This window comes from Podarcis pityusensis, assembly GCF_964106645.2.
Source record: "Podarcis pityusensis genome assembly, chromosome: 3".
NCBI lineage: Eukaryota > Metazoa > Chordata > Lepidosauria > Squamata > Lacertidae > Podarcis > Podarcis pityusensis.
The window spans coordinates 89330992-89345137 of record NC_138026.1 but is presented as its reverse complement, the minus strand read 5'-3'; the positions used below and the strand labels follow the sequence as shown (position 1 = coordinate 89345137).

The 14146-nt window shown below is 44.2% G+C and overlaps 1 protein-coding gene across 3 annotated transcripts in view; it reads left to right on the top strand.

The window, feature by feature from the left end:
- ALK (ALK receptor tyrosine kinase) overlaps positions 1 to 14146 on the top strand; it is a 586654-nt gene that overhangs the window by 570277 nt on the left and 2231 nt on the right. For all 3 annotated transcript variants that reach the window (XM_081000090.1, XM_081000091.1, XM_081000092.1), the window contains 5 exons: positions 6153 to 6250; positions 7906 to 7998; positions 9708 to 9809; positions 10305 to 10439; positions 11691 to 11781. In XM_081000090.1, coding sequence (XP_080856216.1) covers positions 6153 to 6250; positions 7906 to 7998; positions 9708 to 9809; positions 10305 to 10439; positions 11691 to 11781 — 519 coding nt within the window. The remainder of the gene's footprint in view (positions 1 to 6152; positions 6251 to 7905; positions 7999 to 9707; positions 9810 to 10304; positions 10440 to 11690; positions 11782 to 14146) is intronic.

The window sequence follows — 14146 nt, the reverse complement described above, 5'->3', positions numbered from 1 at the left end:
CTTTCAGTGACATGCATGTACAGCTTGTGGACTCCTCATGTTCACTTCTAATTGGTTTACAAAAAATACGCTCTGTCTACTATCTGTACCATGGCATCAGATAGTTTATAAATTCACTCTTCTTCTGTCTCATGCAAAATGTTGCATTTTTGGTAGTCTGTTACATGAAGCGGTCAGTTTGGAGCTTCTAGTCTCTTGAAGGCCACTTCACCTTTCTGGTATGTGAAGCTGATAAGCGACGCTCTGCTTATTAGCAAAAAGACAGGTTGAGATTAAAAATCTCTGCTTAGCTAGGTAATATACTTTTATGCAGACAATGGCACAGATACACTGTGGTTGTGCCTGAGAACATGTTTATACAGGCTCAGCACTTAGCAGGCTGAGGTCAGCTGCATATCAGAAACATGTTCTGTGACACAGGGTGAGAGCATGACTGTATAGGGTATTCTGTACTTCACCTTCCAGCTAGCCTGAAGGAACTTGGCAGCTCTCCTGCGTTCCGAATCGGCAAAACCTCTCCTTGGTGTCCTGCTAGCTGCTGATAGCGGACTGTAAGCTATTGTTCAGTGGAAACTGACTCAAACCAGAAATAATAGTGCTGTGAAAGCAATGTATGTGCAGAAATGCCTGTCTGCTGTGTTGACCCCAGTGAGTCTCATTCCCCTGGGTTCCCCGGTAATGACACTCAGGTATCAGCATACGTAGTTCTTTCATTTTAAAACATGTTTTTCAAATCACTAGAGAGTCTTCCCATTACTGACCAGCGCCGACTTCATGAAAAAGATAACTTCGTATAATTGCTTTTTCTCCTGTCATGCAGAGAAATTGCAGCCACTGCTAAATAGTGACTGTCATGTCAGAACAGATCCAGAGTGTAATGAACTCACATAGCACCCAACTTTAGGGAAGCTGAAATTATTATTATTATTATTTTTAAAGACACAATCCGTTTTAAATAAAAGCTGATTTAAAGGAACTGAAGAATATAAGAAGAGGCCTGCCTGATCAGATGAATGCCATCTAGTTCAGCATTCTGCTTTGCTAAGCTCCCAAACTGGACCTGAGCACAATAGCTCTCTCCTGTGCATGATGTAATATAGCCACCATTTGTAGCACACACTGATATCCTCCATCAATTTTTAAATCCTCCTTTAAAGTTGGTGGCCACCATCATTACATCTTGTGGAAGCAAATTCTGTAGTTCAACTTTGCACTATTTGAAGAATTACCGTATTTTTCACTCTATAAGATGCACCAGACCACAAGACACACCTAGTTTTTGGAGGAGGAAAACAAGAAAAAAAATATTCTAAATCTCAGAAGCCAGAACAGCAAGAGGGATCGCTACGCAGTGAAAGCAGCAATCTTTCTTGCTGTTCTGGCTTCTGTGATAGCTGTGCAGCCTGCATTCGCTCCATAAGACGCACACACATTTCCCCTTACTTTTTAGGAGGGAAAAAGTGAGTCTTATAGAGCAAAAAATACGGTACTTCTTTTTACCTGTCCTGGATCTCCCAATCTTCAGCTTCATTTTATGACCTTAGGTGCTAATATGTGAGGAAAACCTCTTTGTCTCCACTTTCTCAACACCAAGCATAATTTTGTATAACTGTATTACATCCCCACACAAGCTCACATTTTTAAAAACAAAATAAAACACCCCAAATATTCGAACCCTTCCTCAATCTGCTTGCTTTGTTTGCTTTTCCCAGTTGCACAACTATCATTTTTGAGGTGCAGCAAACAGAATTGAACAAGGTACCCCAAATGTGGTCATTGTTTAGATTTGTAAAAAGGCATTATGATATTGGAAATATTATTTTCAATCCCTCTCTTAACAGTCCTGAACATGAAATTCAGCTATTTTTTACAGCTGCTGCATATTGGGTCAACCTTTTCACTGAGCTATTCTCCATGAGCCCTCTCTCCCTGCCAGTTATTTATCTCAATTAATGTATATTTTTCACCCCAGCATGTGTCACTTTGTACTTGCTTGCGTTTGCCATTTTAATCCCCATTCACTCACTTTAGAGACATCCTTTTTAATCTACCAGCAATCCGTTTTTGTTTTGTTTTTACCACCCTGAATAATTGGTGCCACCAGCAAAATTAGCCACCTCAGATTAAGTCAACCAATGCACACCATAGGGAATCAAGGCTGTGTATAGTATTTTATTTTTTTCTCCTGAATGCTTACAGTATTATATTTGATGTGGTTTCAACACTTGTTTCCAACACCAAGTACAAAATGTCACCCAATATACTGCTTTTTAACATTTGGCTACTCAAAGCTATCCCTGTGGCTGCTCAAAATGAGCTTTCATGGTCCGCATAACAACTGACAATGATACTTCGTGCATCTGAAAAAGAGAGATCTGGCCCATAAAAGCTTGTGGCTCAAAAAATGTGCTAGCTTTCAAGGACTTGTTGGTGACATCTGCATAAAACTTTACAGTATGATTTAGCAGCTAGGGAGATGGTGATGAGCCTCCATAGGCCTGAGCAAAGCATAGGGCTTGTGTGTTCCTCCTCCTACGTGGCCAGAAGAATCAGGAAACCTGGTTTGCAACAGTTAGTTAAATAATTTAAATTTAAATACTTTATTGTCACTTGTACAACTTGCATACAGTGAGATTACACGAGCACCCCCCACTCAGCTCTCTTAGTCTTAATTCCCCTCGTTTACTGACGCACACCCACCAAACCCGAAAGTCATTTGCCCTGTTGTTATCTTTTCATTCAGCAGCCTAACAGCCCATGGATAGAAGCTGTTCTTTACCCTGTTGGTGCGACTAATCATGCTGCTTTATCTTCTGCCCGAGGGCAGGAGATTAAGAAAGTGCCGGCCAGGGTGTGAATCATCCCTGAGAATTTTCCTCACTCTCCTGAGGCAACGTTCTTCCGCGATGTCATCCATGGACAGCCCATAATATATTGTGCGGTATTCACCACCCTCTGTAGGCACTTCCTATCAGATTATGTCAAACCAGCGTACCACACCGTGATGCAGTATGAAAGAACACTTTCTATTGTTGACCAGTAGAAGGAGATCGTCAGATGTTGATTGACATCATTCTTCTGCAATACTCTGAGGAGATGGAGTTTCTGTTGGGCTTTCTTAACCACCTGGGTTGTATTTATTTTCCAAGTAAGGTCTTCACTGAGATAAACTCCTAGGAATTTAAAGGAAGAGACTCTCTCCACACAGCCCTCCCTGATGTACAGCGGGGCTAGTTCTCCTCTCTTGAAGTTGACTTGTTTAACAACTATTGTTTGTTGTAAACCAGGATTCCTGGCTTGTACGTAACACTAGATGAAGATTCTTTGACAGCAAAACTAAACTTGGCAGAAGCCCTCCGGGGCAGAAGAAGGGGAGGTAGAAACATGAGAGTCTAACACTCATCCATGTAGTGATAAACCGTGGTTTAATGTTACACAAAAACAGGGCCATAGAATTGGAGTTGAAAGTGGGCATAGGTCCCCTTGTCCAATCCCTTCCCACGCAAGAAAAAGGCCACAATGTGTTTTCTGCAGCAGACTAACACAGTTATCCCTCTAGAATTATTCATAGTGAGTTTACACAATCAATATGTGGCTGTTTTTCTGTGGTTGGTTTCTTGGATGGAGAAGCAGGCCTGTAGATGTCATTTTTAAATGTTCATGCTCTCTAGCTAGGAGGGCAAGATGCTTTGTATTGTTGGTTGTTGCAGGTCACAACGCAGTGCAGCATGAGTCCTTACAGCCAAACACGTGGCAGGAAACAGGGACACACATAGTGAAAGAACGTAGCATTAGCCAACCTGAGCTACAAAGAGTGGCAGCGAGTCATAGAGCACTGCATTAGCTTTCTTAACACAAATATGATAGGGTAAGTCAGACCACAGCAGTTCCTACTATAATGTACAAAAGCAAGCACCATGGAGGAAACTAGGAAAAAAACAAACACATGACAGGATCTTTGGAGAAATAAATGAGACCTCAAAGCTCTGGCAGGAAAAATGTGCATCCATGTGGGTTTTAATACAAACACAGACCCTTGTGGAATACAGATAAGAGAGACTTCTTTGACTGTGTAAACTTGCACCAGCAATCTGAATCGACAGTCTGCTAAGACTGTATTTTATTTTATTTTATGTTTTATTATATTTTATACTCATTGAATATGATTTCCTTCCCTTGCATTTCACCTTAATTCAGAAAATTCTCTGTTGGAAGGTCATTATTTCTCCAATAATGACATAAGACTGATAAAGGCAGAGACCCAAAGCTGTCCAGATTCTTGAAATTGAAATGTGCAAATACTCTGAACATAACAAACTCCTAAGGTGTTAAAAGACTTCTCTGCTCAAGGGTTTTTCACATAGAAAAGCAATCAGGAGAGGTTTTTGGTAGATAAGCAGTAATTTCCCTTCTTTGTGTCCTGCAGCATGTTGCTCAAAGCAGTGATTATGCTGAACAATGGAGTCAGTTTGTTTTGCGGTCACCTTTCGGAAGGTTTGACCTAACAAGGGGATGCGTTGCTTTAATGCTCCCAGCCCTTCCCTCCCTCCGAGCCACAACCACACGGTTTCCAGCTGGCTGCACCATCCCTTCATCTGGGGAGCAAGAGCAGCAAGGAGCTGCAAAGTGAATTTCCTTGGCATTTCAAGGCTACTCCAGTGCACTGCATCTCTGTACAAAATGGGCCCAAACGCTTCATGTCTCAAACAAATTACCCTGTTAAATTGCCCTTGGCAAAAGAAGAGCCTCTCCTTTAGCGGAGACCAAATAAAAGGCAGCAGAGGCGCTTTTCTTCTTCAACTAAGAGTTTTACATAAAACTTAGCAGTAGCCTTGCCTACCTGGCGAGGGCAATCCTAATGTCATCACCTGGGTCTGTTGTACCAAGATTGCACAGAGATCCATGAAGGGACAGCACAAATATTTACACAGGTCCATGCATGCTGCTCTCTCCAATTTCAAAGAGTAGGGCAGGTAAGGAAGAAGAGCAAAAGAGGGTGCTTATGACAGGAGTGTTGTGTCACATCTGTTCGTATTTTGCTTTTCTTGGGAATCAATAGTTGGACGAAGCTGGGGATTGTTACAACTTTCAGCTATAGAATTTCCCTCTCAAACACTCTGGAAGGGAAAGCCAATGTTTGCCACAAAGCTTTCTGACTTCTTACAGAAGTGCCTGCTCTACTGCTGCACTAGATTGGGATTAGGTTCTTGGAAGCCTGTCTTACCTGATTTTCGCTGTAATCAGTGCGGTCTCTCTCTCCTGGACATAAACGCAGATTAGAAGACAATATGCACTTCAAATCTCCCTCTCACCAACTTAGAAAACAAGAAAAGTCCTGCTGGAACAGGCCAGAGGCCCACCTTAGCTGGACAGCAGTTTCTGTTCTGGCCCGTGTTCATCACAATCAGTGCTGTTTCTGTTCCACTGCAGTTTGGTTTCCACCCAATACTTGCTGCCCACTATTCTACATAATTTATGCAACTTACATTCATTTCAGTGTAAAGGAAACATTAAAACAGTGATGAAAAGTCATGTTTGCTGATTTAAGCACAAACTATGTGATTGAATACTGATCGTATTCACTTGACTGATTTCTGTTCCTGGTCATAGACAAACACTTGAAACTTTTTGTCAGAATTCTCTGACATCCTTACATCTAGTCCAACATCCTGTTCATACAAAGGCCAAAGAGATGCCTGTAAAATGCCCAGAAGCAGAATCGGAGAATAGCAGCCCTCGTTCACTTTCACGCTTAGTTCCAGCATAGTGCCATTATTAGTACATTTGATATGAATTGTCTCAATTAGGATAATTTCCCTCTTTAAAAATGCTTTTCATGCAGGTTGCAGATGGTGAGGGATGGTGGAGAAAAGGTTTAAACGGGTGTGAAATGGGTGCCCAGGACACAAGAGGATGTTCTGTGGAGGTGCTGAGGGCAGTGTGATCGTGCTCCAGCTAGTGAAAAAGCAGCACTATCTTTGCAACAGTGCGAGCTTCAATGTGTGCCTTTAAAATAAATGCAAACTGGAGTTTCCAAAAGGGTTAGGAAACAGATTCAGCACCTATTATTGTAGCCACGCAGCTCTTTGCTTAACGTGATCAGGTTTTGAAGACAATCCCCTGAAGCGTCATACTTTGCATTATTTCTTTAGAGCCACCCCTCTTCTCTAGGCATGCTGGACTTGCTACATGTGGCTCGCGACATTGCTTGCGGCTGTCAATATCTGGAAGAAAATCACTTCATTCACAGGTAAGTAGCAGAAGCATTTGTTGCTGAGGGACCACTTCCAAACGCCCTGTGTGACTGACTTAGCTTGCAAAAGGACTAACGGGAGAATAGGAGCAGGAAACGGGCGAGGATGGTTGTGCACTACTGCCCCCTAGAGGTTCAGAACATTTTATATATATATAAAAAAGGGAAGTTTGAGGAGCAAATTAGGTATTATATTTTCGCTGCGGCATAACAAGCTTTTGAAAGCATTTTCATATATGGCATTTCCAGCACTGTTTGAATAACTGTAGCTCTAATCTCGCTGTTCAGCCAAGGTGGGAGGGTAGAGCCCAGCCAAGGTGGGCTCTGTGTGTCTGTGTGTGTTTAAACCAGTTGGCGGAGAAGAAAGGACAAAGGACTACTTCAGCTTCTGGGGTCAGTGGTGCAGCTAAAGTCAAAGAGGTGCAGGTGGGGTCCAATTCCAAGGAGTTGACCAAATGCCCCCACGGAGAGCAGCGGACGATAGAGGCCCAGCACCAGACCTATGCTAATATGGGGACATTGGGGGTCACTAGGACTGATGCTGATTGGTTTTAAAACAGAATCAGGGAACATAAGCTGGGCAGGCAAGGGCATGGTTACAGGTGTTCGTTTTAAAAACACATTGTCCTTCTCTGCATACAAAATGATGCTTACTCCCAAGTTAGACTTCAGGCTTTGCAAAGCAGTGGAGCTACCACCGCATCCACAGCCTGGCCACTCGCATGGCAGAAGGTGGGTGGGGGGGCAGGCAGATTGGGCACCCAATCCCTGTGCTAGCTTCAGGCTTGTGTGGCAATCGGGCCTGGATCAGTGCTGGCCAATGCTGGCTTGGGATGCAGCAGACCCTGGGCTGGGTCAGCCCCTCCCGACCCTCGGGATGCCTCGGTCAGTGGTATCCATCAGGCTGAAGCAGGCAGAAGGTCTGAACTGGTGGAGTGACAGTGGCTGAGCCAGCAGAAGTGAGCAGAGGGATGCCTCTGATGGTGGGGAGGAGAGAGAGGGAGAGACGAGAAATGTTAGTTGTGTGCTTCACAAAAGGAGCAATATACATGGTTGTCTAAAGATGGCAGCCTGTCCCCCATCAGACCATCAAGACCAGGGTCTTAGTGCTGAGGGCCTTCTGGCAGTTCCCTCACTGTGCGAAGTGAGGTCTCAGGGAACCAGGAAGAGGGCCTTCTCGGTAATGGCGCCTGCCCTGTGGAACGCCCTCCCATCAGATGTCAAGGAAATAAACTACTATCTGACTTTTAGAAGACATCTGAAGGCAGCCCTGTCTAGGGAAGTTTTTAATGTTTGATGTTTTGTTGTATTTTTAATGTTCTGTCAAAAGCTGCCCAGAGTGGCTGTGGAAGCCTAGCCAGATGGACAGGGTAGAAATAATAAATTAATGATGATGTACCGTGTGTGTGTGTGTGTGTGTGTGTGTGTTAAAGCTAGCCCCACTGGCTCTCAAATTCATCAACTGGAGTGATCTGTGGAGCTTTAAATCTTGTGCTGCTGAGTCTCCAGTACCGGTTTTCCAAAAAAAAAAATAATGAATGAAAATGTTCAATAGTCAATTAGTTTTGTCCTTAGTTTTTCCAATGAGTTGAGCCGTTGCTCCTCCAAGGGCAGTTTCACATGCTTATTCTCCTTTCCTTTTTGTTTCTTAGAGACATCGCTGCTCGAAATTGCCTCCTTACATGTAAAGGCCCTGGGAGAATAGCTAAAATTGGAGATTTTGGGATGGCCCGGGACATATACAGGTAAGAGAACACAGCTTATTATTAGTCCCATCAACTGGAAGCCTACTCCATAAAAAGGGGTTGGTTTATCTGGCTTAACTTCTTTGCAGGATCTTATATTTTTGCCCTGGTCAGGGGACTTGTGATGTTTCCAGATCCTAACTTGCAGACAGTATTAGCATTTGCTGTGACACTGGGGACTAACCCCAACTTCCAAAGTTCACGTTCAGAGTCCATCATCCTGCGTTCTGTTGTGAATGCATCTTCAGCCACGCTCCCATTTCTCCCTTTCCCCCCCTCCACTCTTGTGTTCTGTTTTATACTCCTTGGTGTTGACCCCGTCACTTTCAGTTTCTATGTCAGCGTCATTGGTAAATCTCTCTAGTTTACAACATATAAAAGAGGGGGAAAGGTCAGGAAAATGTAATTACCCAACCTGGAATTTATCCAGGGCGGTTGGGATTAATGATTCTGCAGTTACTGAAAGTGCCAGGAAGACTTTAATGGCTGTGTGTGTGGTCAGGACTTCTGCTTACATCTCATCCGAAAAGCAACACTCACAGTGCCCTCTAATGTCAGGCTGGAGAACTGCTTCATCACATGATGCAATGAAGGGCCACTCAACAGTTTTGACAGATGACTTACCCTTTGGCCTTTTACTTAACTTAGCTGTTTAAGAACATTATTTGCTATAGTAAAAATGTGGCATAAGGTTTGAACAGTTGATACCTTTTTACAGTGCTCTTTTCTGGGGGGACACAGGGGTATGCATATCCCTAAACATTTTGTGAATCTAAGCTTGACCTCATTGAGGTGCAGTATTTCAATATGAGTAGGAAAATGAGAGTGCCTCTAAACATTTTATTTTGGGGGGGGGGGGGAGCACTGCCTTTTTAAAAACAGCCAACAGGGTGGGAACCAGTTTACTTGTGGGATCACCTTACCACAAATGTCCCTGCATCAGCACTTGGTGCTTCCAGGAGGCTGGGATAGAGACTGACCATCACTGCCTTTTGCTGTTGCCAGCCTCCTCTGGAGAAAGGATATGGGAGCCAACTATGTCATTTAGCCTGGTGAGGAAATTCCTGCCCTCTGAACTGTATTTAAGCCAGGCCAGTGTGGTGTAGTGGTTAAGAGCGATAGACTCGTAATCTGGGGAACCGGGTTCGTGTCCCCGCTCCTCCACATGCAGCTGCTGGGTGACCTTGGGCCAGTCACACTTCATTGAAGTCTCTCAGCCCCACTCACCTCACAGAGTGTTTGTTGTGGGGGAGGAAGGGAAAGGAGAATGTTAGCCGCTTTGAGACTCCTTTGGGTAGTGATAAAGCGGGATATCAAATCCAAAGTCTTCTTCTTCTTCTTCTCCTTGGAGTGCAGGAAGGACCAGTATCAGAAACTTTAATGTCAGTTAACGCTAGTTTTGTGCCTTGTATTTAAACCTAGATTGTTGTGATTTATTTATTTTTTGCAAATATTGAATTAATTCTGTGTTTGTTAAATTGTTGGATGCTAGTCATTTTTTAATTTACTGCCATGGTCTGTAATTCATATGTTTAGATGTTTTAAATGTTTGCTGTAAGCCACTTTGAGCATTGCTCGTTGTGGAGAAGAGGCATATAAGTTCACCCAGTCAGTCAATTCCAGAACAATGAGGGTCAGCCTCCAATGGTCACATGACTGTGCACTCATGTCTGATTTCATCTTCTAAACTCCCCCCGCTTTCTCAACAGAGCCAGTTACTACAGAAAAGGAGGGTGTGCAATGCTCCCTGTCAAGTGGATGCCCCCCGAGGCCTTCATGGAAGGGATATTTACGTCCAAAACGGATACCTGGTGAGCCTGCTCCATATTTTCCATCCATTTTTCAAGCCACCTGCTGACAGTTGGTTAAATGTAGCAACCACCTTTCTTCTGCAGCAACCTATGTCCTTTCTTCAAAAACACAAGGATCCTTCCGACGTTACATTTAGCCATGTAGGGTGGCTCTTTCCTGCAGTGCTAAGTAGCATCCGAAGTCATATGGAAGGACACCGTATCACGACTCCTTTCCAATGCCAGCATTGCCCTTCCCAGGAATTGAAGCACTTAGACAGTAATCACGACGTGTTCCAAACGCTTCTCATGTGACCTGACTTCTGATCCTATGTGGAAAGAAGAGACAGCATAATAACTCTGACGCTGCAGAAGGATCTCACAGTCAACAAAATCAGTCGTGAATGGGTGTGCCACATGACAGGCTTTTTGCCAGTACTGGCCCCAATCCAAGTATATCTGGGTAGTTTTCACTGTATCTATCCGTGACCGTATTTCTTTCTCTTTTGTGTCCAGGTCATTTGGAGTGTTGCTGTGGGAAATATTCTCTCTTGGATATATGCCCTATCCCAGCAAAAGTAACCAGGAGGTCTTGGAGTTCGTAACAAGTGGAGGAAGGATGGATCCACCCAAAAACTGCCCCGGCCCTGTGTAGGAAACTTTTAAGGATCTGCTTGCTTCATGGGTTCAACTTGTCATGTTCTGGCATCTCTTCTCATCCTGTTTACTCTGCAAAGATTGTTTTCCAGTATCATATATTTCACCAATCTGCTATAACGACTGGAACCTGCAACGAAATGCTGCAGAGCAGCATATTCAGAGTTCCAGCCAGCCAAGTTGTTTTCCAGGATGTGCCATTCCACTGCATCCTGCCGCCCCCCATCCCTGTATTCCATCTTGCACACCACAGCCCACAACAAACCAGCAGCATTCTATAACCACTGACCATGCTTCTCAGTTTTTTCCCCTGAGGATTGTTTTGGAGAGTGGGAGAGTTCTGCAAACCCTGAAGTCCCCCCAAGCCTCTGATATGTCCCTCTTTTTCATGGATGGTGCCATTAGCCTCATAAAAATTTGCTTCACTATTTTCTGTAGGATAAATTCTTTCATTAGCTGTAATGGTTTAACTTTGCAGTCACTGTCATTTTGGTGGGTACTAACTACCAGCTGATGCCATGTTCAGAGTCCTCATCCTCTTGTAATAATTCAGTCTTCACCTTCGCTTCTCTTACAAATGGCCTAAGAGACTCAAATTAAATTTAATTCACATAACAATTTGTGTCCTGATGCTTCCAGGAAATGAATCAAGGACCCTGCAGTGTTTCCCCCTTACGTAGGTGGGCATTATTTGAGTAACAAGTTAATAGGTAACCTGCTCCATCTCAAGCACTTTTAGCCAATTTTTGGTGTGGCTCGGTTGAACTAAGTTCAGCCAAATTTCAGCTATGTTATTCCCAGGGACACAATCAGAACTCTATTTATGAACTAAGCCCCCTCCCTCCAATGTTACTTTTGATTTGATAGTGGGATAAAATAATCATTGAGAAAACACCAGCTTCCGACATTCTATGTTTAGCAATGCCTGTCCCACTGCTAACTCACAATAATGTCCTCTGTGGCCAGGAGTGCCCTATAGCAGCTTAGTCTTGTTTGCCTTAGCCCTTAGCCTGGGAAGGGCCATAGCTCAGTGGCTGAGTGCATGTCTTGCATGAGAGGGCTTGCAGATTCAAGCCCCGCCATCTGCAGAAAGGACTGTTGCTTGAAACCCTGGAGAGCTGTTGCCTGTCAGTGTCGAGAATACTGAGCTACTAGACCAGTCGGTTTGATTCTGTATAATAAATAAGGCAGCATCCTAACCCACTCTCCTGCCATTCACCATTTGGTCTTCTGCTCCCATTGCAGGTATCGAATAATGACACAATGCTGGCAACACCAGCCTGAAGACCGGCCAAACTTTGCCATAATATTGGAGAGGATTGAATACTGCACTCAGGTACCTATAACTTCTCAGGGCAATTATTTTATGCTGTTTCTTCTAAGAAATGCCAGAAGGGGCACATGGAAAAGAAACAATGGGTGAGCCAAGACAACCAGAGCACAACCTGGTGCCAATGTCTCTGACTCTTGCCCAACCCTTCCCCAGACCACCTGAAGAAGTGAATTCAGTTGCAATGCAAGCTATATCCGAGAGTTATTATGGATCAAATGTGAAGTGCCCAGCCAGAAAACAAGCCCTTGATCCTTTCAGAACTTGCCTTGAGGCAGGGTATGATGGTGATTAGCGATGGGTGTGTGTGTGTGTGTGTGTGTGTGTGTGTGGATCCATAGGTTGGATTGCAAAGCAGACTCCTCACCTGATTTGATCCAGGTAGATTCTGAATTGGATCAGATCATGAATCCATTTCAAAAGCTGCAGTCCTTGCTACAAGGAGTCTGAGGGCTTCTGCTCTGATAGTAATTTTTTTATTTCCTTTGAAGAAGTTGGGTCTTCCAGACACCCAAAGCCTGGCTTGGCTGGCACATGGGACTTGATGTTCTTGCTCTCCCCTGTGCAATTCCCTTTGAGAGTGGTGGAATGATCTCGAGTCCCGTTGCTCTCGGGGGATCTTGCTCTACTCTGTGCAAAGTGCATGGCAGCAAGAAACCACGCATTAGCTGCTCCAGGCTCATCTGCTTGCTCTCTTTCCCCACTAGAGGGAAAGGAAAAGGAAAGCCACGTGCCAGCAGGTCCAATGACCAAACTGGTGGGACAGCATCTCCTTTTTGTCACAGCGGGTGGCGCTGTGGGTTAAACCACAGAGCCTAAGACTTGCCGATCAGGTCGGCAGTTTGAATCCCCGCGGCGGGGTGAGCTCCCGTTGCTCGGTCCCTGCTCCTGCCAACCTAGCAGTTAGAAAGCACGTCAAAGTGCAAGTAGATAAATAGGTACCGCTCCGGTGGGAAGGTAAACGGCATTTCTGTGCGCTGCTCTGGTTCGCCAGAAGCGGCTTAGTCATGCTGGCCACATGACCCGGAAGCTGTACGCTGTTTCCCTCGGCCAATAAAGTGAGATGAGCGCCACAACCCCAGAGTAGGCCACGACTGGACCTAATGGTCAGGGGTCCCTATACCTATACCTTTACCTTTACAGTGCCCATTTGTTTGCCCTCTTCCTCTGGGTCCAATCCACATGATCATCCAGAAGGAGAGAGTGCAAGGAAGGCAAGGGGAAGAGGCTGTGTTCTTCTGCCTCCTTGTTCTGGTTACTGTCTGCATGCTTAGAGGGTAGCTGAATAGGCAGCAACAGCAAGGAGAAGGAGCAACAGCAATAGCAGGTGGCCAAATAAACTGTGCGCCTGCTTCATTGTTGTGGCAATAGCAAGTGCCCCATGATCCTCACTGCTGATGCTGTTCCTATCCTTCTAATCCATCCTTTCTACGCACATCCAGCCGACACTGCTCTGTGATTTATTGCAGCAACTCCAGGGGCAGCAGAGCCTTCAGTGCTTTCAAAACCGATCTCTTGGCCATTAGTGCTGTCCAGTAAATCCACACTTTTTTAGAATACCCTGCATTGAAGGAATACATCCCAGAATCAGATGCATGAAGAAATATTGTGCTCATTTAATATTTATAACCCACTTTTCTTCCCTAAACGAAAGTCAAAGTGGCCAACAGAAAAGCAATCAATGCAATAATGCCAGAATTGTTGAATTGTAAAATGTTTCCATCCAAGTATGATGTCCACTGCCACTGGGAACAAAAAATAATTTTGCTCTCAATAAATTTATATTCTGCCCCACCCTAACATGTCTGAATGAGGTCATCATTTTTCTCCAGACCTGCAAGACATTTAAGTGTTCTGCTGCATAATAACAGATATTATTCAATAGTAGGTTTGTTATAAGACCATTCAAAGAGGCTTGCTGGATCAGGCCATGAGTCCACCTAGTCCAGCTACCTCTTTTCCACGGTGGCTAACCAGATGCCTATGGGAAACCACAAGCAGAGCATGAAGGCAATTGCCCCCGCCTGCACCGGCCCTCTAGCAACTGGAGCCACTGAGCAATTCAGTCCACATTTAAAGGCGAACCTACCTAATTCACAGTTTCCCAAACAATATGAGAACTGAAACACATATATCCTTTTAAATGTGCACTTCTCTGAATTTTGTAATGTAGTTCTCCAGGTAAGTAATGTGCATCAAGATTCATATACTGGGATAAAATGTCAATAAAAATGCATATATTTTTGGGTTTTTTAGTGCATAGTTTTTTCGGGGAAATTGCTTTGCAAAAATATGTAGGCAAGATTACATACATGGGTGGAATTCAATGACTTGTTGTTAGAAGCATTTTGTCATGGAAAGCATTTCCGAT